Genomic DNA, 23,651 nt, shown 5'->3' on the forward strand with positions numbered 1-23,651 from the left:
AGTGTAAACTACCCTTTAGCCTAATACTGTCTAACTCATCCCAATACACAGCCCTATCACACAAAGATGGCCCAACCAAATGGACTAAAGATACGCAACATGATATAGTAGTGAGGCCCACAAGTAGAGTATGCAAGAGGTGCGTATGCTTGCATGAGCTGTCCTTGAAGCCTGACAGAATGTATCAATACTTATCAATACTCGGGCTCCGATTACATTGAGCCGCGTTGAAAGGAACTCGGATGCACAAAAACGGGAGCGTATATTTAATCAACCAAGAAAAGAAAACCGCGTAACGCAATTTAATTGCACCTTTTCATCCTTTCACGCTGTCGGAATTGGCAGGATGAGTCAGAGAGCATTGCTGAGTAGATGGAATTGAAATTCACTCTGAATACAGGAGTGAAGACTTCCTATCAGCTGTCATCAATAGCAATACTAGCTAAGCTTTATAATGTACAGATAGTAGCCAACTCCGGTGTGTATTCTAAACATACAAACATGACCAAGAGATACCTGTACAGTTTAAACTTTGAATATGGAGACAACAATCTTTTAATATCATATTTTTAAGGACCTCTGAAAAAGGGCACTATTATGTAAGTCAGAAAGAGATGCTACGCAGAAGATAGATATGTTGTCACAAGTTAATGAAAAGAGATAATTTCACCTCCAATCTACCTCCCTTTCTTTCAATTTCTAATCAATAGAGAAATTATACAACTAAAGGATCATTTCCCTGTCAGAATCACATACCAGAAAATTGCTTTGGGACATGATGTCATTGGTAGGCGTGCCCATCGGGGAACCAGGGAGTCCATCATCATCCATGCTCCTTCTGTTCACCAATTTCCTCTCTAGTTCACTCTATAACAATCATATCATTTATATTTTACTTCCTCCCGCAACAGAACAGTGAGTACTTGATAAACCCGCAGTGTTTCGTGTTTCATGAATCATTACAACTCTCAGTTGTTTCTGTGCATTGAGTAGATTTATACATGCTTGCCAATGATACATGTGAACAACTGCCTGTAGGACCTGATTTGGGCACTTATCACTGGCCCTCAGTTAAGTAAAATGGAGAACAGCGCTTGGCACAGTACTTGCTAGTGACACCTGAGAACAGTACATCTTATTGACAATTGGCACAGTACGTGCTAATGTCACCTGAGAACAGTACATCTTATTGACAATTGGCACAGTACGTGCTAATGTCACCTGAGAACAATACATCCTATTGACAATTGGCACAGTACGTGCTAATGTCACCTGAGAACAATACATCCCATTGACAATTGGCACAGTACGTGCTAATGTCACCTGAGAACAATACATCTTATTGACAATTGGCACAGTATATGCTTATGTCACCTGAGAATAGTACATTCTAATGACCCTAGCACAGTGCTTGCTAGTGACACCTGAGAACAGTACTTGTTAGCAGTACCTAAGAGCTGTACCTGAAGGCAGCATTTAGTCGAACTACATACTAGAATAATAACTACTCGCGAGTTTCTGTGACAAACTGGACTTTAACTGACAGTTAAAATCAAGTTTGTGAAGTGACTAACAAAATCAATTGGCTTTTTTAAACAGATTTGAAGTGCCCTGCTTTCCAATTTGTTCAGAAATATTGGTCATTTCAAATTTCGGAATATGATGTATCCAACTCTCAGAAAATAAAAACTTGTACAAAGACATTTAAAGTTAGCGTAATTAGTGCCGGCTAATTAGTCAACCTGCTTATTTTCTATATTAGAACTATAGGAGGTAGAATAGTAAGTAGATGTTTGGCTGTATAGTAAAAATTATTAAAAAATGAATCTGCCAATTTTCTTCAGAATATCTTGTGGACATTAAAAAGAATTGTGTGTGAACAAAATACAAATCATCTCCACATGGTTATTCCCCATGCTGGCCTAATGCTCAGCATGGCTATGAGATGAAAGGCGGGTGACTGGTTGAGGAGAAAAGCTGAGATGAACCGCATCGACGTAAAGCTCAAGGGGAAACCAAAATAGAACTCTGTGATGCCTTCACATAACCTAGTTGACCTTATGTATTTAAGAAGAGGGGAGGCTGGCATAGAGACCAAACAATTCTGAGGTTATTTAGCTCACAAACCTTGATCTTTGAAGATGTCAATGCCTCCAACGAAGCAGAGGTATTTTTGGTAGCAACCATATTTGTCTTAGGAAGATCTATGCCTTCACTGGATGGGTACGTTCTACAACAGATGGTAGGACATCACAAACTACAAAATACTCCTCTTCTCATCAGCATTAAAAACACTCTGCTTTTTCATGATTTTGACCATGATTAAGGAGATCAAGTGGTGCGCGAAGAAAGCTGAAGATTTAGCTGGAGATAATAAAAGACTTAAGCTTTCATAACAATAAATAGGTGCAACAGCTGAGGGCTGTAACAAGGGGTGCAACGAGGGGTGTAACAAGGGGTGCAACAAGGGGTGCAACAAGGGCTGTAACAAGGGCTGTAACAAGGGCTGTAACGAAGGGCTGTAACAAGGGGTGTAACAAGGGCTGTAACAAGGGGTGTAACAAGGGGTGTAACAAGGGGTGTAACAAGGGGTGTAACAAGGGGTGTAACAAGGGGTGTAGCAAGGGGTGTAGCAAGGGGCGTAACAAGGGGTGTAACAAGGGGTGTTTCGTAAAATAAACCTGAAGGTCACTAGCGACGACTGACCTATTTTATTCTTCAGGCATTATTAGACTATATGAAGAGTTTTGTACAATATAAAATACGTATCTATATATATTTCTCAAAGTTTGTGTATTCGTTGGTCATTGCATATGTCCATCTATAGCTATTAAAATCTTGGAATAAAGAATCCATACCGCAAAAGATTTGATCTTGTACCCTCCGCTTCACCAGTCCGACGCCTTACCAATTTAGCCACACAAGGTTGATAGATGCACTAGGCAATATACATTGTATGTCGTTATATGGGAGCAAATACCTACGCTTTCCTCACGAGGTAATGTCACAAAGAGGGGTAGCTCTTATTAGTAACCTTACCCAAATTATCCATTGGCAATGTGCCAGGCTAATAGCACGTGGCAGGCAACTCTTATTACATCTCATTGTCTATAAGATGATTTTTGATTTTGAATACCACGACAATATTTTAAATACCCCGATGATTTTTAATACACCCGACCCTGATTTTTAAGACCCCGGGTAGCTCAGCTAGTATCAATATAAATCTCAGTTTGTCTGTCATCATTCGGCGTCTGTCCAGCTATAGCAATTAAAATAGGAATAAAAAATATGCCTTGTACTGGATTTGAACACATGAAGATTGCAACCGCAAGCTTGTAAATATGTGCACTATCCACAAGACTAAGCCATTTTTCTTAATTCCATCGCTCTTGCCATATATATCATATACCCTTTTCGAGAGTGCACATGCCCAATTATTAATTAATACAGTGCGTCCACAGGTTATTATGCACCTGTTAGAAGATTTTTCACCTTAATCTATGATACACGATGCTTTTTCATCCTCGCCGTACTAGGGCGATTGGGTTTTCCGCCATACAGTATCAACAAAAATCTCTTTCGAAATTAAAATTTGGCAGTTGGTGTACTGATTACAACGAAAAGGCCGATATGCTATTCGCCGAAATCCCTCCCACAACGCCTGAAAGAGATATACGTTGCTCGCTGTCTCAGTTCAGCTTTATCCGTTATACATTATTGTAGAAACGAAATCGAAAACAGATAAGTGATAAAATTTTACCCTATGACAAAGTTAAAGTTTAGTGAAATACATATTAAAACTTATTTTCAAGTATGTGTTTAGTAAGCTAAATTTAATTAAATTCAACATTTATGGTAAAAGTCTGCCTCGAAGGTAAGTACTCCCCATGGTACGTACTGCACGTAGTACATTGTAATACTACATTTTCTTGCAGAGCATAAGCACTAAATACACTAAAGTTACTGTCGGTAACCATAGTTACTAAGTTTAACATATTGTTCTGCTACTAATTTTTAATATGTACAGCATGTATATAAAACTTTGATGATTTTCGCCAGGGGGCTGTTTGCGTTAAATAATTACTATGGGTTTCTATACAATTCTTTACGATATTTTCGCTACAACACTGAAATGAATTAAAATCATATAATTGTATACCAAATAATTTTTTATTGTAATTGTAATAAAACAGACTTTGTTTTGTTTGCCATTACTTGCTAATTATTTCGCATTTACATTTAAACACTTTTGCAGTTATTTTATTTTTTCTCTTAATTCATTTTAATAAAACACATTTTTCATGATATGAAATTTAAAAGCAACAGTTGTTTGAAAAAGTCTGAAAACCTTTACAGTTGTTTTATTTTTTCTCTGGATTTATTAGAACTGCGCAAAACATATTTTTATGACATTAATTTTTAAAACTACAATAGTAACTGTTGTTATACTGAATGTTAAATGAAAATAAATTTTCTGTGCAGACTTTTTATTCCCCTGTAATGCTGGGCATTCACCTAGTCAGCTTATATAAATCTCAAGTAATGCAGCGAGTGAATATACAGAAGTGTGCGAAATAAACTGCATCCCTTTGTTGGAAAACTAAAATTCTCAATTACAGCATTATTACTCATTGTGAATTTAGTCAGTAGTCATAATAAATTAATTATTTAATAATCGTATTAAATTAATCATCATTTTGCCCTGATTTCAAATATGTAAACCAAACAGCTGTAAAATCATTGTTTTAATGATCGAAGATATCAATCTGTACAGATCTTATCACACCACATATTTATTGCTCTTTGCTTATTTTCACTCATATACACGGAGAGTCGTATACACGGAGAGTCGTATACACGGAGAGTCGTATACACGGAGAGTCGTATACACGGGGAGTCGTATACACGGGAGTCGTATACACGGAGAGTCGTATACACGGAGAGTCATATACACGGAGAGTCGTATACACGGAGAGTCGTATACACGGAGAGTCGTATACACGGAGAGTCGTATACACGGAGAGTCGTATACACGGGGAGTCGTATACACGGGGAGTCGTATACTCGGGGAGTCGTATACACGGGGAGTCGTATACACGGGGAGTCGTATACACGGGGAGTCGTATACACGGGGAGTCGTATACACGGGGAGTCGTATACACGGGGAGTCGTATACACGGGGAGTCGTATACACGGGGAGTCGTATACACGGAGAGTCGTATACACGGAGAGTCGTATACACGGAGAGTCGTATACACGGAGAGTCGTATAAATGGCGAGTCGTATGCATGGAGAGTCGTATGCATGGAGAGTCGTATACATGGAGAGTCGTATACATGGAAAATCGTATACAAGGAGAGTCGTATACAAGGAGAGTCGTATACATGGCAAGTCATATACATGGCAAGTCGTATACATGGTGAGTTGTATACATAGGGAGTTATAGGCTATACATGGCGAGTGCGCGTATGGAGTACGAGTATGGAATACACATATGGTGTTCGGATTCGGTACCCTTCACAATTGTAGAAAGTTATGGTAGGTTTTGTCTTCATCGGTGTATACAGCAGAAGGGAACAAACGAGTTGGGCCGACTAAAGCCGTGGTCACACGGGCACCGAACCGAACTAAATGACGCAAAACGACGTAGTTTTCAGCTCTAAAAAGTTCGGCTGAGGACATTTCTGGCCGAAACGAACTATTTCGGTACTGCTCGAAATTTCGTGCCGAACCCTTGCTCTTATTGGCTGGTTAAAATTCTTGAATTCTAGCGAGCACGCGTCACATTTCTTCTTACGTGCGTGTGAGTAAAGTTAAAAAAGAAATGGAACGATACTTTTATTTCGTTAAATAAACAACATGAAGCAATTTACGACAAGGTTCACCCGGACTTGTGATTGGGTTGCATAAATGTAAGATGTTGCACTTCAGTTTTGCACAAATGTAGGGGAATGGTTGTGATTTTCTTTCGTGTAGAATATAAGTAATGTGTCATATTCATCCTGATGAACTATCGTTGACTGATTTATTTATGTAAAACCACAGTACTATGATAAAGACTGTTTTTGTTTGTTATGTACTCAGCATAGAAAAACATTCATATGTTAATAAAAAAAATATAATTATGTTGATGGGAAGGGTTAGCAAAATATTTGTATTGAGTGATTTATTTTGAGCAGCCGAACGATCTTCTGATAAATCTGATGTGTAATTATAATTTATAATTGTTCCTCAAAGTTTTTTTGTTTACAATAGAAATATTTAACTCAAATACATAACAACTACTAATGAAACCGTGTCCTGTCTCTATACGTATGGTATCTAGGAAGCGAAGTTACTTCGGTGGCCGTGTGACATGTGCCACGAACCGAACCAGCCTCCGAACCGAACCGATCCTACGTCGGTTCGGTGCTCGTGTGACCACGCCTTTAATCTGCCGTAGGTGAGCAGAACAAGCCTCTCGAGTCCGTGTTAAGAACTCGGACCATATAGTAGGCCATTACAGGAGGACTGATACTTTTCTATACTGTGGTTGATAGTCTTGGTGTTCATGAGGAGCCAAGAAAGAGTTATTTCCAATTTGATGTATTTCAGCAACAGCCAGCTATCGGCACTCACTGGCAAGAACTGAACCGGATTATCATATATGTGTATAGCGGAATAATAATTGGTAGAGCGGGAGAGGCTTGATGTGGTTAATCAGTCAGCCAGAATTCATGAGGAAATTGACTTATTCCACATCATTTTACTAGTTGAGGTACTTATGAAGTAATTAATGGAGGAGGACTCACAGTTCTCTCCAAGCCGACAGCTGACGGCTGTAAACTGCGACTAAGATGAGGCTGCCCTTGAAGCAACCTTTTCAGCTGCATTCCAGTGATAGATAAGGCTGCCACTTCAACTTTAGCCAGGCCAATAGTCTTACAGCCAATTAATCAGAATCCACTTTGGCATAATACAATAACAGAGTAAGAGTACGTACGACTTGGTAACAAACTCGATGAATGTACGTGCACTGGATAGTAAAAGGGACGACACACCTTTTGGCTTTCACTTCATGAGAGGCAAGGGCAACTGATTGAGCCAATGCGTGACAATGTGGATGAACAAGGAGGGTTTACAATGACACAAGAACTAATTTATGGTAAACTCGCAGGATCGGTGCATAGGTATCTGTCGACACTCCTTTACACCGCTAGCATATCATTGATTAACCTGGTAAGAAATAAACACAGTGCCTATTTCAATAATACACTCTTAATGCTACGTTGTTACCAATATTACCGTAAGCCTATGTGCTGGTTTTCATTAGAAAGAATGTGATTGTCTCAAGCTTGACCAAGCGGATTTCGATTTCGTAGGCTAATCTCGACAGTGACCAAGCGATTTCATTAGCCAATAACCTAATTTACGAAGAAAGGTACACATCTTAAGGGGCTATGGAATCATAAACACGGCGAAGGAAACATTGAAACATTCCTTAACTACCAGAGCAGTAAGGGAAATGTTTTCATACAACGTTTGAGATTTATACCCCTTCACAGACATCATATACCTCAGTGACATAGACATACGCCGATATCAGTTTGGGTTGCCTCGATATCTGGAGAGTTGGCATCATATTTTTGACCAAATAATTGTGTGTTGGGTCTGTGATTTACCAGTTTTAAGGAAAACAAGAGGATGCACGTTTTACGGTGCACGGGCATAATTAAATGTTAAGGGAATGAGTTGTTGCCTATAGCCCCCTGACCTATAAGATGAAAGGCCACTAGTGGTAGCGAGAAGGGTGGCCAACCTTAAATTGCTACCTTTGCCAACATTGACAATAGAGATTATAGGACTATGGTCATCTCAGCGACAAACAATTCATGCAAATGATATATAGCTAGACTCTAAAGGTTGATAGTAGTTACAGATGAGAACTGGTGAAAGCAAGAGGTTGTTTACACAATTGTAAGGTAAGGGGTCACGGCATCTACCAATTTTTTTTCTCATATAGAGCAGTCAGAACCGGTCTACCCGCTATGATGTGTGCCTTTGATGCACATATTGAGCGCGGGACAACTTGGCACAACCTAAAAACAGTAATCATCTCAAATCAAGAGAAGGATCTCTACTCACGTGTCAGCTAGTCTCTCCTTTCCTTGAGCTGTCAGTTCATTGGCTGAAGCAGGCCGACAGCTGTCCGCAGATTCCTCTTCCTCTGCCGCCCTGCGTGATGCTGTTTCATGACTTCTTGTACGTTTTTTCTTGTGTCCAAAGATACGGTCCTTGAGCTTACCCAGCATGCCTGGACGTTTAACCTTGACTTTAGAAGTCGAAGTGGAATCAGAGCCATCCGAGACGTAACCAATTTCATCTGCAAGAAGAACCATCCTCCGCTAGAGCTTGTCGTAACACTAGCTGTTTGTGCTTATCATCGACGATGCTAGTCAAAACACAATTGTCAATACACTTCCCAAATACTTCCAAGTATTACTTTAGTTTCAGAGTGTCAGCACAAAGAGTGAACAATATAGCGCATTCCCAGCTGCATAGGCTAATTTACAGGGTCAGCCAGTACGCAGGCCAACAGCTCCTGATAAATATAGTGAACAGACAGTTCTATCTCAATCAGTGTCCTGCTTTCATAGGCTAATTTGCAGCTTACACCTCACTCTATTTTTCCAAACCTAGTTTATTCCCTCGACTAGTCTGTCCTCAAACCAGGCTGCTTTTGGATTCCCTACGGGTTGGGACAACCCATAGGGGCTACTCGTGGGAGCTGCATATAGGGTAGCCTGGGCATGGCTCTCGTGGAGGATTGGGAGAGAGAGCCTGGGACACATAGCAGCACGCGGGGAAGACAACTCTAACAGTCGACTTCTGCAGTCGCTAATATCACAATCGTTATTTCCGAAGGAGTATCATGTGACGGTCTTTTTTATGATCTTCGCGAGTATTATGTATTATTTTTAATCTGAATTGAATTGAACAAACGCTGATTGGTAAATATAAAATATTGGTTGCATAATAAATCAATCACGGGAGCTATATTAGTTCATATGTTTAATTAATTAGGTTTTGATTTAATTATAATCAAAAATTAAATCTATTGAATAAAAGATTTTCACAATAACAATACAAACGAATAGCAATAGAACAACAAAAATGAATCGCACGCTGCTAGTAAAGAGAAGTTTATCTAGTAAAAAGTAATCTCAGTTTTATTTTACTCGCGAGTATTGTGATTACTCGCGACAGTTATTATGAGAGAAAACGCTTAGGTTTTACGTGAAAACGTGAGATTACGTGAAAACGCAAGAGCATAGTAACCTATGGTTCTTATCATTTTGTTATCAAACGGGGCATTACATAACTACCCAGCCTATCAAAAACATAGTGCCTTTCACTAGATCAAGTCACGTTACCGTGACGATAGGCTTTTAAACGCGCCACATCTAGTACATCGTGAGATAGATCTGAATCTATCGACACGCTTTCATTAGTATCAGTCTGAGCGTCATATGTAACATATGTCGCTCGTTTTGCAGAAGTTATCTTACCTTTTTTTCGCTATGTGTCCCAGGCTCTCTCTCCCAATCCCCACGAGAGCCATGCCCAGGCTACATATAGGGGCTATGCATGGGGGCAACCCGTAGGGGCTACGCGTGGGAGCTACGTATAGGGGCTATGCGTGGGGGTGACCTGTAGGGGCTACGCGTGGGAGCTACGTATAGGGGCTATGCGTGGGGGCGACCCATTGGGGCTACGCATGGAAGCTACGTATAGGGGCTATGCGTGGGAGTGACCCGTTGGGGCTACACGTGGGAGCTATGTATAGGGGCTATGCGTGGGGGTGACCCGTAGGGGCTACGCGTGGCGGCTACCCGTTGGGACTATGCGTCGAGGCTACCCATGGGGACTACCCGTGGGGGCTATGTGTAAGGGCTACGCGTGGCGGCTACCCGTAGAGGCTACGCGTGGGGACTATGTGTAAGGGCTATACGTGGAGACTACGCGTGGGGGGCTGTTAATAGGGGCTATGAGTAGGGACTATGTGTAGGGGCTATGAGTAGAGTCTATGTGTAGGGGCTATGTGTAGGGACTATGTGTAGGGGCTACACGTGGGGGCTATGAGTAGGGGGCAATGCATAGAGGCTATGCATTGCCCCCTCATATGCATAACCCATATGTATGGGGCTATGCATATGAGAGCGTAGCCCCATGCATAGCGTAGCTTCTATGCGTAAGGTTATGCTAACTTGCGGCACGTAAAGCTAACTTGCTATGCAATTGGGTACGAGACATTTAAATTCTAGCTTGAATTCTAATCGGGCACTCCTTATTTAAGGAGAAATCATAGATTTCGTCCTAGCAGGGGTACATGATAAACAAGTGGGTAGGGTCCGGTGACAATGGAGAAGACCATGTGTGGTTATCATATTACCTTCAGAAACTCATGACCAAAAATGTTTCTTTAAAATTGTTTTTAATAATTTTAGGTTGCGATAACCAAATGTTTGCTTTGAAAAAATGCATTAGTAGGCTATATGTTAAAAATGTTTAACAGTAGTTGTTGACACATCTTCGATAGAATAATTACATGTCGATCATATATAGCTGAAAGCAGCATATAGCAAATAATTCCAAATTTATGATAGGCAGAGGTCTAAACAAATTCTAATAACGTACCCCATTCAATGGCAGATAGTTTTCGATATTCTGTGGTGTGTACCTTCTCTTATGTGCGTGTAGGAAATACAAAGGAAATCCTATTTCCCTAACAGTCTAGTATACAGTGATCCTTATGTACCATAAAACCTCTAATTTAACACCATGGCACTCTATTTTTCAACATTTCTCTAATTGTGGCGATCAAATAGAGATGGCGTTCAAATAGAGGTGGCGTTCAATTAGAGGTTTTACGGTAGGCACTTTTGGCAGACTAAAGCCAGAGCACATAGAACGTATGCTTCCAAAAGAGGAAAGTTTGGCCAAGCCTCGAGTTATTTTATCAACACTCTACGTAAACACTGTGTGTACTCGCTGTCAGTGTTACTGTACTCTGTTAGCAAAAGTGTATCTCAGCAACTAGCCTGGGGGGTGATTAGACATCATCGAAACAAACCTTATCAGAACGAGAGATTACATTGTTTGTTACTTTGACCTAACACACTTTTGACTAGCGTATGACCAGGAAATGCAAAACAATTTCTGAGCAAGGCTCTATTGTCTGTTCTGGTTCTATATATTTGACTCAAGCTAGACACAAAAACCCAAAGAGTTTTCCTCAAATAGCAAATAGGTAATGTATAAATACAATAGAACCAAATGTAATTTAGATCACATAAAATCTAATATGAGCTAATATGAGGAACATATGATGCCTGACTGTACGACATACTTCCAATAGTTTACAGTGAATAGGTAACAGTGAAAAGGACACAGTAAAACCTTCCTAATTCAACCAGATCTGTCGGTCTACTTGTAATCAGCTTCACATATGCTCACACAGCTCTTAATACCCGACATGAAATTTGAGTACATATTTTTAAAGACATGACATCCGAAGTTTCTCGAAAGGCATCAATTTTGTAAATAAAAAGATAGCATAAGTTGACAACAAAGCAAAGTTAATTTGAACTATTAATATCTTGTGTGTAAGTTGGAGTAACTTACACTGTATATACATCTACTAGGTGAATGCCCGGCGTTGCCCGAGTAATAAAAAAGTTTTTGAACAAAATTTATTTTTATTTAATACTAGCGGATTGTCCGACGTTGCACGAGTATTAAAACTCAGCTTATAAACAGTGATAGCAATGCCACACTTATAAACTCAGCTTATAAACAATGCCACTTGCCATTAGCCTAGCCTGGGCATGGCTCTCGTGGGGATTGGGAGAGAGAGCCTGGGACACATAGCGAAAAAAAGGTAAGATAACTTCGGCAAAACAAGCGACATATGTTACATATGACGCTCAGACTGATACTAATGAAAGCATGTCGATAGATTCCGATCTCACGATGTATTAGATGTGGCGCGTTTAAAAGCCTATCGTCACGGTAACGTGACTTGATCTAGTGAAAGGCCCTATGTTTTTGATAGACTGGGTAGTTATGCAATACCCCGTTTGATAACAAAACGATAAGAATCGTAGGTTACTATTCTCTTGCGTTTTCACGTTTGCGGTTTCATTTCATTTACTGATAAAAAATGGAGCGATTCAAAAATCATCTATCAAAGTTAGGCATAGTCACGTTGAGACCAAAACAGTCTCAAGCTTTACAACATATTATCGTAGGTTTTGACTAATTTATAGTTCTTCCTACTAGCTTCGGAAAGAGTATTTGCTTTCAGATGGCACCGTTTTGCAGTGGTAGGTCCGAGTTGTTCATAATAACTGTCGTGAGTAGGCCTAATCACAATACTCGCGAGTAAAATAAAACTGAGATTACTTTTTACTAGATAAACTTTTCTTTACTAGCAGCGTGCGATTCATTTTTGTTGTTCTATTGTTATTCGTTTGTATTGTTATTGTGAAAATATTTTATTCAATTGATTTAATTTTTGATTACAATTAAATCAAAACCTAATTAATTAAACATATGAAATAATATAACTCCCGTGATTGATTTATTATGCAACCAACATTTCATACTTACCAACCAGCGTTTGTTTGCTGCCAATTCAGATCATAAAAAAGACCGTCACATGATACTCCTTTGGAAATAACGATTGTGATATTAGCGACAGCAGAAGTCGACTTTTAGAGTTGTCTTCCCCGCGTGCTGCTATGTGTCCCAGGCTCTCTCTCCCAATCCTCCACGAGAGCCATGCCCAGGCTACCATTAGCCTATCACATTGCCAATGGCTAATTAAAGTAAGCTCTTACTAATACATAGAATGACGTTGCGCCTAACGGAGAGCTGCAGCATATTTTCACCCCCATAGTGACATATATCGCCCAATAAATCCAGCAATCTCGCGTGACTAAATTGGTAAGGCATTTGCCTGGTGAACAGAAGGTTCCAGGATCAAATCTTCTGTGATACTGATTTTTCATTCGAATAATTTAATAGCTATATGCTGGACATACCGACGGACGCATACACATACATAAACTTTGAGATATATATATATATATATATATATATATATATATATATATATAGATCTAGGTTATATATACATCCAATGATGATGCTCTTGATCCAAATTGGTACAATTAGACAGCCATATAAAATTAGTCTGTTTTAATATTGGCTTCCTATTTTGATACGCTGTATGTTGAATCAAATAATCTGACAAAAATACAAAGTACAGTAGATGCTCCTTTAGCATATACATACTATAACGTAAATTCCAAATAACGTAAAAAATTTATGTGAAGTTTTCGCTTCGTACTACGTAAAGCATTATTACCTTGGCTGCCAGCTCTTAACTTAGGATCCATACCGCCACCGCAAGGTCAGGGTTAAGCCATCAGTGAGTATATAAAGGAACAGCGAGTTTCTCAGGGTGCCGTTTAGAAGCTTCTAAAATATCACATAGTTTGTGCAAAGAAATGATAAGCATTTGCGCAGAAGTTATCTATGCCGAGTGCAGAGAAGTGGAAAGATACGGTAGAAACGGAGGGTATGAGTGTCAAATGACAAAATCATGTTGCCCGACTTACAAACGTAGAAATATTGGCTTACAGATAGAAAAAACTACAAATCAACTACGGGAAGTCGGTAATTGCTTGCACAAACGTGTCGACATACTATGTAGAAATGAATAGTAGATATTGACTGAACACATCCATTCATGGGTGTGAAAAGCAATGGTGAGACAATGAAATACATTTAACGCGTATCAATCAAACAGCTTGCATGTCTATAAATAGACTGATTAAGGCCTTCTGTCGACTAGGAGAGGCTAAAGCACAGATACGCTCACACGATATTTGATGCCTCAGCAAGCTGGGAGTCAGCTCTACTCAAGACAATAATCAGATATATTTTTTTCACTCCAAACAGCGATCCCCGTGTTAGGTAACATGATAAGGCATGGCATCTCCACGCCTACCCTGATAAACCTTCGACCTTCACTTACTGTCTCGTGAGCTGAACATCAATCCTCTGTGAAAATGTCAGTCGATATTATTCAGTGAATCAAACCTTCAAAATGATCTGTCAATATTTCACGCTGAGTTATTGAGAGCTTTCTTGAATAAGAATGACATATAATCAGGCATGCCTTTTTAGACAGGACTAAAAGTGGTTTGTTGGTTTTGTTACGCATTTCATAATCAATAGGCTTGCAGCGTGGCCAATCACTAAGAGTTTACCATAAAGGTCCGGCCACACGTAACGAATTATTCGTTCAATCTGACTGAATCCACGAATTTCACAGAATTCACAGATTTATTCTGCCGAATATCATAGATTCGTCTGAGCTGTGCATGCACACCGAATTCGTTACCGAAACGCGTTTAATTGGCTAACCAAGTTTTTTAGCGAGCACGATTCTAGTAGCTTTGACAAGTGATATAGTCCAAGACACGTACGACGACACACAATAAAAGTATCACCGCGATATGACTTGATACATACGATGCAACTGCCTATATGCGCTAGAGATAGCGACTGTTTTTGCGACGGAGCTTTAGCTGCATAAAAAGAAATTTTATTATTGAAAAAGAAATAATTCATAGCTTCTAAAACATCTAAAAGAAAATTTTGGATACACGATGAGAAGTTCCTGCCATGGTGAACCAACGAGAGAGAACCAACAATAGCGCATATAGGCCGTTGCATCGTATGTATCAAGTCATATCGCGGTCACACTTTTATTGTGGGTCGTCGTACGTGTCTTGGACTATACCACTTGTCAAAGCTACTAGAACCGTGCTCGCTAAAAAAAAGTGGTTAGCCAATTAAAAGCGTTTCGTTAACGAATTCGGTATGCATGCACAGCTCAGACGAATCTATGATATTCGGCAGAATAAATCTGTGAATTCTGTGAAATTCGTGGATTCGGTCAGATTGAACGAATAATTCGTTACGTGTGGCCGGACCTTAACCCTTTCATTTTCTATGCAACTGTCAGCAAACCAAACCACGCAAACTCCACGCAACTAACAACAATATATTTAGGCACTAACCAGTACAGCATTAACAACCGACTGACAAGAATGAAGATTGCACGCGTGTGAACTTGACAACTCTAAAATCTGAGCATATTGAAACTGCCCAAGCCAGCTAAAGTCCTCTAAGAAGGTTGTGATCGCACAAAATAATGACAACTTGATATAAGTGAGAAAGAACAAAAACTATCATTTTAATGCGATTTTAAAAGTTGTTCAAAGTTTAAAAAGCTATGATATCAACTAAAAAAGATGTGACAAGACCATATTTGTTAAACAAGTTGCTAGGTAACATGAACTGGATAAAAAAATATAAGAACACAGTAAAGTTAGCTAATGTCAAAAAGTGTAGGAATAGATCTAGTAGTAATAAAAGTTTCAAGTATGAATCTAGAATGTTCCCTGTCAAACTTACACCAAGTTTCTGTCAAACTTAAAGATAAACTTACACCAAGTTTTAGTAAATTTTATAAAAAAGTATCAGTATTTTTCTATCACTTGTCAATTTTTTCTATCATTCTCTATTGTTTTGATGTATGAGGTCATCTGACTGCCAGGATGTTCCATGATTGAAATCGACAAAACTTGATAGTGGTTAAAACACTCAAACCAAACATCAACAATCAAACATTAAAAAAAATCGTGAATGACAGGAAAATACTGATAATTTCTGATAAAATTATTAAATTTTGTACAAGTTCATCTTTAAGGTAGACAACAATAGCTCCCATCCTGGTAATTTAACAATAAGAGTACATATGCCATATTGGAGCAGAAGGCAAAGCAAACAGCAGTTAGTATGCGTACTCCAATATTGTAGGCAGCGGCAGCAGCTGCCAATTTCAACGCAGCTATATGATTAGCTAGCTTTCATAATCAGATTGCCTTTCACAACAACAACTGTTATGATTACAGCAATATTTCAACAAATGGTTCATACACTACTAACAACCATGTTTCTTTTGGCTCAAGTCCTTCCTCACCAAGTGTTTTATAATCTTAACTGAATGCTATCTTCCTCCAAACAGTAAAAATTGCTAGTAACTTTTTAAGCAATTCTAAAATCTGTTCACAAAAAGAACCTTTTTACATACCTCAGCAGATTTCACAGACGGAGGGCACTTTTATGTCTACCCTAAACAAAGGTAGAATAAGCGCATACTGTACATAGCTTTAATGACAAAGTTGTCAAAACTACCTTGAAATGAACCTGGACACTCTCAGAAGAGATCATTAAAACAAACACTTAAAGTATCACTTTTAAATTCATTCTAGTTTTGTCTTGCTTAAAATAAAGTGTTGAAAATTATACTAATAACAAACATGATAGATTATAAAGTGCTGTGTTCAAGACATTTACATTACATACAATAGAGTGTTCAAAAAATTGTGTATAAATATATATGATTAAATTAAAAGATGGCTAAATTTTAGTAATAAAATATTTTTTCCCAAGCTTATATTTTAGCGCATTATAATTGTGCATCTGTCACGAATGACAGATGCACAATTATAATGCGCAGTCACAATGCTTGATTTTTTATTTAATGGTGAAATAAGATGCCACCAGAAGCACTAATTCTATATTCTAAATAACATAAAACTATATTGCATCAAAAATGCGTTTTATTGAGTACGCTGTATCTTTTACAGTCTTTCAAACTGTTTCTGGTAAGATTTCATAATGCTTAATCTTCATCAGCATTGACTTAATAACCTTTGTGGACCAGCAACTAGAGTTAACCCTGCAGTGTGAAGGCTTATTTTCGTAGTTCAAACTTCACCTCTGCATTAAATCTAGACAATGCTGGGTGGATACTAACGAAACAGGTCATTAGATGTCTGCTCCAGACACGCTGATACTCATCCTAGAATCATAAGGTCCATTGTAAGTAGAGTGAATGCTATTTTTACCGCCTACGTTTGATTCAGCATCTGCTAGTAACTGGTGAATGTGGAATATTGAAGTTAATCTGTCATTTTTATTGGTTAGAATGCCAACGAGTAATTTGCTAATGGATATAGGAGTTCTACCTGGAGGTCGAGTTGTAGCAAACAATTCAATACACACTCCGCAATCCTAACTACCTTCTTCAGTCCTTACAATACTTGAGTTAAAAAACTGAGAGCTTCTGTGTTTGACTGCAGAATTTTAAACAACTGTTTAACTATTCTCAAGGAATGTATCAATTTTCTGAAATAAAAATCTATTGCGTAGTAACAGGTTTGGTAACGCTAAGGAAGTAATTAGAGTAAGCCTGTACAATCGAATATCTGATATTGAATGCGGTCAACCCTAATATAACTTATACTACGTCGTGAACTGTCTCATCCTGTATAAACGGAGTCTGTCATGGCTGTGACACACTAAATTTGATAAACGTAATCTTGTCCTCCTTGAAATATAAAATAAAACACTTGAGTGCATTTAGTAAAGTAGATATCTTATCCAGATTATCTTTAGAATAAATGCTATCATGGTTTCAATGAGGTGTTTGAATAAGGAAATTGCCTCTTTCTTTTCACACTTATCATACTGACAACTAAATGTTTTTAAAAATCTCACTCGCACCACAACTGATAGATTGCATTGTCATCTATATATATAAATCTCAGTGTTTGTCTTTTTGCCTTTTTCTTAAACTATGTGTCCAGTTTTAACAATTAAAATCTAACAATGAAAAACTGCATGGCACTGGATTTGATCTCAGGACCTTCAGGTCTAGAGGCAGCAAACTTGGCCACACGGAATAAAATGAATTTATTGGGCAAATAGTCATTCATCGATTAAGATACTCATGCTTAAAGCGCTTGCTTGAGGTTAATAACTGGCACTGTTGACTGTTATGCGTAACAATTGTTAAGCTGGCCCAAAACGCTTGTACTGTTTTAGTAAAGATTTTAGTAAGGATCTAGCTTTTCAGGTAAAGTATTTAAATTTATTAGGTAATTGTCCTATTACCTGCGCAAAGCAAGGCATTCAGTAGTCTATGTATACAACAGGCAATGGAGCACTATGCTTCACAAAGATTGTTTTTGCAATGTCAATTCAGAAACTAAGGGAAATATATAAAGTTGCATTGCAGTATGGTTCTTCTCCATTGTACCAGCATCACAGTAATTTTTCAGATACAACTAGGTTCTCTCTAATTTTTGAGATAGGATTTGACATAAATGTGAGTTTTTCATGAAAACGCAATATGGCAAGGTAAACATACCGCCTAAACAAAATGGAACCAGTAAGCATGTGATGAATGTTATATTCATTAATTTCATTGAATTAGTCATATGCTGTCTAGACAAACAATCTTCTAAAAGAATTACAATAACAGCTTTTCACACAGGGCATTTTTAGATTTGTTTGTAACAGCATTTAAAAGACTAATTTCATCAAATTTTCAATACAGCTCTATCACGGATTGTTGTGCCGAACTATTACCGACGCCAATATAGACTATGCTTTGCACACGCGTAAAAGGTCCATGCTCGATAAAATGGCAACTTGACAATTAGAGTATTTATTCAGGGATTTAGCCTGGCCAGGTTTTATCATTACGATTTTCATAGCCACACATATACTGCATACACATTCTACATAACTCTAACAGGTAAAGACGCAACATGGTGTCAGAAGTGGGATGGTAATAGCCCACTGGATATACTACCACCATCCTGATGCAAACGAGTACGATGCTAATTTAAGCTAATGAAAATAAATAAATAAAAATCTAGTCAGAGAAGATCTAAAAGACTTATACTAAGCTATGGCTCATAGGTTTGACCTTCCTAATGCACAGTTGTTAGATGAACATCGTGAAGAAGCGTTTCAGGTGTTCAAGAAACAATGGGAGAGATATGCTATAGTAAGTAAATTAAGCAAGGAAGACAAGGACTACCGTTCTGCATTGTTACTATACACAGTTGGTGAACCCGCAGTAAAGCTAGTACAATCTAGTGGGAAAGAACACACAACTGTTACACAAATACAGTCCAGCTCAGCGAATGTTAGGTCGTCGTTGCAGGACAAGGTTGCCAACTACTGCATCATTACTAAGCCCATCATACATCGTGATCTCAAGATGGAGAACATATTAGCAGAGAATGACAGTACATTCGTGCTCTGCGACTTCGGTTCCGCTACAGCTCGGTTCTATGTGCCAGGCCAAGATGAAAGGAGTGTGACTGAGATAAAAGACGACATTAATAAGCATACGACGCTCTCACACAGAGCACCTGAGATGATCAACTTATACGGTCAGAAAAGCATTACCACCAAGGCTGACATCTGGGTCTTAGGAGTTACTCTCTTTCGTCTGTGTTTCCGTACTTTACCATTTGGTGAGAGCACACTCGCGATACAAACAGGAAACATAAACATTCCAGAGAACTCTCCTTACAGCCGAGGTTTGTATGCGCTTGCATGCTATTGTCTCCAAGCAAATCCTGACATTAGACCCGACATATATCAAGTGTCCCGCGTTGCCTTCGTATTAGCCAATCGAAAGTGTCCAGTCAAAAATATACACAATTCACCACTACCTGATGTGAACAAGTTGGTAGAGACTATGATGAGCAGAACAGCCAAGGCCTCTCATTCATCCACGCCTAAATCAACTGAAAAAGGTTCGAGAATTGAACAGACGACTACGATAACTCCACGAGAAAGGCCCAAAGCTGCTCGGAATGCTTCACATAAATCCCAAGCTCCTCCAGATGTACAACGACAGCTTTTATCGACAGATGGAGTTAACAGACCAGCCATTGTTTCAGTTAAGGCTTGAACAGTTTCTGTGAGACAGTTTATTGATTCATTATACTGCATACACATTCTACATAACTCAAACAGGTAAGACGCAACACGGATAACAACTAACGCACGGTAACTTTTTATTTCCAAGTAAAGAATCCTGACTAACTTTAGAAATACTTTGTCATTTGACTAACATTTGCATTTAATTTCAACGAGGAATGCTTCTATCATCTGATTAAGCTGACAACAAGTAGGCCTATATCAATATTCAGTTGTGAATTTTTGTCTTGACGTATTTATGGCATCAAAGTTCAAGTATCAGATCAGCATACAATGACTTTTCTTTGCCATTATTTTGTACAAAAGTTTTAAGGGTAATGCAAGCCTTTTGGCATAAATGTAAAACATTACAGCTCGCAACACCGAGTATCCGTCGCAGCTTTGTCTCTATTCAAATTTGTGCATTTGCTAGCATCACATTTTTGCTAAAACGCAAAATTCAATTTGATCAGTAATTTAAAAACTACTTAATGCGTAGTCGGGATATAAATATATAATGGACTATGAGGGGTCATCTCTAATCTGATAGCTGCATATTTTACGAAGGCTTAGGTAGCGTACTAGCGTCTACAACCAATTTATAACACTGCCACTCTGAGCAAAGCTACTACAACCCTAAATTAGAACAACTCAGACCATGAACTACGAAAAACTCTTCTCAAAATTACAAACCAAGGTACAGTAAAAAAAAATGTGTGAACAAAGCGAAATCCATGGCAAGCAAGCATCAAATAATTTTATATTAGGTTACCCAAATCTAGACACAATAAACTGAAACCAAATTTATTACCTACATTTGTAAGCAAAATTAGAGAAGCGCTGTAAAAACAATCAAATGTTCAATTTAATCCTCTTAGACGGAGCTTACTTCCACGATGCGGCAAATGTAATGAACTAGTTGGTTTGCGTTTCTACGAGTACGCTACCTTACCGATATCTTGTTCCAACATCTTTGGCTTGCCACGTAAAGAAGTTAAGATACTAAAACTAATTAGCGAGTACAGTATTAATTGGTCAAAAATACATTTCCGCAAAAAATTAGGAAGACAACTCACCTAAAACCGAGTCCTGCATGTCTGTTGAGAGTTATCTTTTCCGAATAATAAGGAACACATTAAGAGTGAATAAAAATATGCTGTTCTAGATGATCGTATGTTTTTAGGTCTTAAATATAAATATTTATCTGTTTATATCACCAATTCAAGACACACTTGCTTGATTGATCTTTATTTGGCTTTAGCCAACATCAAATCAAAGTGACTGACCATCTATAATAGGCTCTTTAACATACGCGTTTTCAATAGCAATAATAGAGTTAATGTATTTTACTTTGGTTTATTTATTTAGTTTCTGCTCATTTAAAAAACTAGCTTTCTTCTGCAAAGTCTGCCATTCTTGGTTAATGCTGGGAAGTAGTTGAGAATGACTATAGCAAATAAGTTCAGCCTATTTTTGATTAACTTGGAACACTTGACAAGTATAACAATATTTGGCAACAAGAGAATTTGACACATGAAAATAAGCTTTTAACTATTAACACTCAACAGTTCGGCAAAATGAAGAAGTTTTTTAAAGTGTAAAAACTCAATTAGGTAAATACCATATGTGTGCACATAGCTTCTAATTAGAGGAAGCAAGTTGACTTAAATGCTGTATTATGTTCAGTGTTGATTTTTGAAAACTACATCAATGCAATTCCATAAAAAAATTCTTGAACTAAAACTATCTCTTCTAAACAGTCACAAATTTAGATAGACTCCAAAGCTACATATATTTGAGTACACCAGCAATAAATTACATGTTTTATCCATCATGGCTCAATAATATTGCTGCTAGTCAAATCTAGCTAAACTAGCTGAGGTAGCAATCAAATAAAGTCAACTAGTCAAATAAATTGACCAATCCAGTGAACACACCAATCAATATCTGCGTAGATAAATAGACTACATCAACATCCCAGCAAAACTTTACTGCAACTGCACTGCATTTTACATCTGGGCATCAGTGAGCACTTATCAATGCCCAGTTATGAATTTTTTGTATTATTTTCTTTTTCAACTTATATATATCATATATATCATCATATATATATATATCAAAAAATTATAGCTATTGATATACATAAATATATATATAGTAATATATGTATTAGCTTATAATATAGTAGAACCCTAGTTGTAATTATCTATCTACTATATAAACGGCAATCGTTGTCTGTGTGTGTATGTGTGTGTGTAATTGTGTGTCCGCCTTATAGAGTACCGTACTTTTCGGACTATTAACCGCTACTAGGTATCCAGGATGCATTAACGGGAATTTCCGGTTAGTGCGCCTCTATACATAACCTATTCATCGTTTTCAGTTTTCACGCACAAATGATGTCATATTCGGTTAGTTATTTCCGCCCCTTTCCAGTGCCCAATGGCACTGTTCCGTTGTAAACAGAAAGTTGCTGCCGTGTTAAAAAGCACCGTCCTGCGTTCTGCGGCCTATACAAAGGTGCCCATACAGCTATACAAATGTACTAATTAAATAAAATAAATTAATGAGTAGTAATTTACATGTAATTAATATTTACTGCCAACACATACCGAGAAGGTCATGTGAACGTTTGTTTCTTGGGGCTACTGGAAAAAAACGCTGTTATCACCTAGTAAATTTATACATCAGGTGAGTACTTTAAAAGGTGAGTACTTCTCGTTCAATGTTGTATTGTCTATGAATTGCCACACCTCCACTACATAACCATTTCACTTGCGTCCGTGTACAAATTTAGCCATCGGCCTACTTCCAGCCATTTTGCCGATATTGCTTCATGATATGTATACAATATTTTTTTAATTTCAAACTTTATCTAGAATGTTTGTTTTGGTTATATATTTCAGTTTGCCAACATGTTAACAAGCACTGCTATGCAAAAAATTCATTGTATCTATACTTTGTGCATTGATAAAGCGATGTGAAGCTACGAAGCTAGAATGATCCTCTACAATGTTCCTTATTCTCACAAAGCCATTACTTCCACCACCATCAGAGTCGGCGCTGCTATTGCTATTTTAATTATCTGTGTAATCACAAAAATCTGAATCGGCTATAATGTCATCAACATAAGTAGTTATTTGTTTTCTAACCTGGACGCATCTGATGAACTTACACAAAAAATCTTCGTTTTCAAGTTGGAAATTCCCAAACAAAGATTAAAATATTAAACTTTAGGCTAATTTTATAGAGAAATCTTAGGACAACACTGTCACTACCATAAAATTCCTAAAGACCGCTGGTTATGTTATCAACGAATAATAAAATTGTTATCAACGAATAATAAATAATAAAACTGCTAGTAAAAACAGTTACTAGCAATTGTTGGTAAAGTCGCAAAAATGCGTTTACGCGGTCGACCATAGAAAACGCATAAATGAGTCTACTTCAGTCAAAGGGTTTAAAACATTGGATTTGCCACTGTTTGTGATAGTAAACATGTTCATTTTCTCCCGCAGCTGAGTTACTTTTACTTTTTTCTGCTACGAGTGCTACAGAACTACAGCTACTACAGAACTTGCACGGGTACTGCTATTGCGTTTTACCTACCAAATTTTTACTTCAAAAAGGTAAGTACTTCTCATTCAATGTTGTAGTGTATTGTCTATGAATTGCCACACCTCAACTACTTAAAAACGTTGGATTTGCCACTGTTCGTGATAGTGGGACATGTTCATTTCCTT

The 23,651-nt window shown here is 38.0% G+C and overlaps 1 protein-coding gene across 5 annotated transcripts in view; it reads right to left on the minus strand.

Moving 5' to 3' along the window:
* The window catches only part of LOC137405780 (polycystin-1-like protein 3), a 37,403-nt gene extending 16,593 nt beyond the window's left edge, over nucleotides 1–20,810 (minus strand). For 3 of the 5 annotated variants that reach the window (XM_068092178.1, XM_068092175.1, XM_068092173.1), the window contains exons 1-5: nucleotides 20,724–20,810; nucleotides 13,415–13,527; nucleotides 8,128–8,365; nucleotides 2,128–2,230; nucleotides 757–867 (exon numbers count right to left, since the gene is read on the minus strand). In XM_068092178.1, the coding sequence (XP_067948279.1) occupies nucleotides 757–867; nucleotides 2,128–2,230; nucleotides 8,128–8,365; nucleotides 13,415–13,445 (483 nt within the window). In that variant the 5' untranslated portion in view covers nucleotides 13,446–13,527; nucleotides 20,724–20,810. Of the gene's footprint in view, nucleotides 1–756; nucleotides 868–2,127; nucleotides 2,231–8,127; nucleotides 8,435–13,414; nucleotides 13,528–20,719 lie in introns of those variants that run through there. The other 2 variants (XM_068092174.1, XM_068092176.1) reach the window with 2 other exon arrangements.
* Between the last annotated feature and the right edge of the window lie 2,841 nt (nucleotides 20,811–23,651).

Source organism: Watersipora subatra, chromosome 10 (genome assembly GCF_963576615.1).
Source record: "Watersipora subatra chromosome 10, tzWatSuba1.1, whole genome shotgun sequence".
Taxonomy (NCBI): Eukaryota; Metazoa; Bryozoa; class Gymnolaemata; order Cheilostomatida; family Watersiporidae; genus Watersipora; species Watersipora subatra.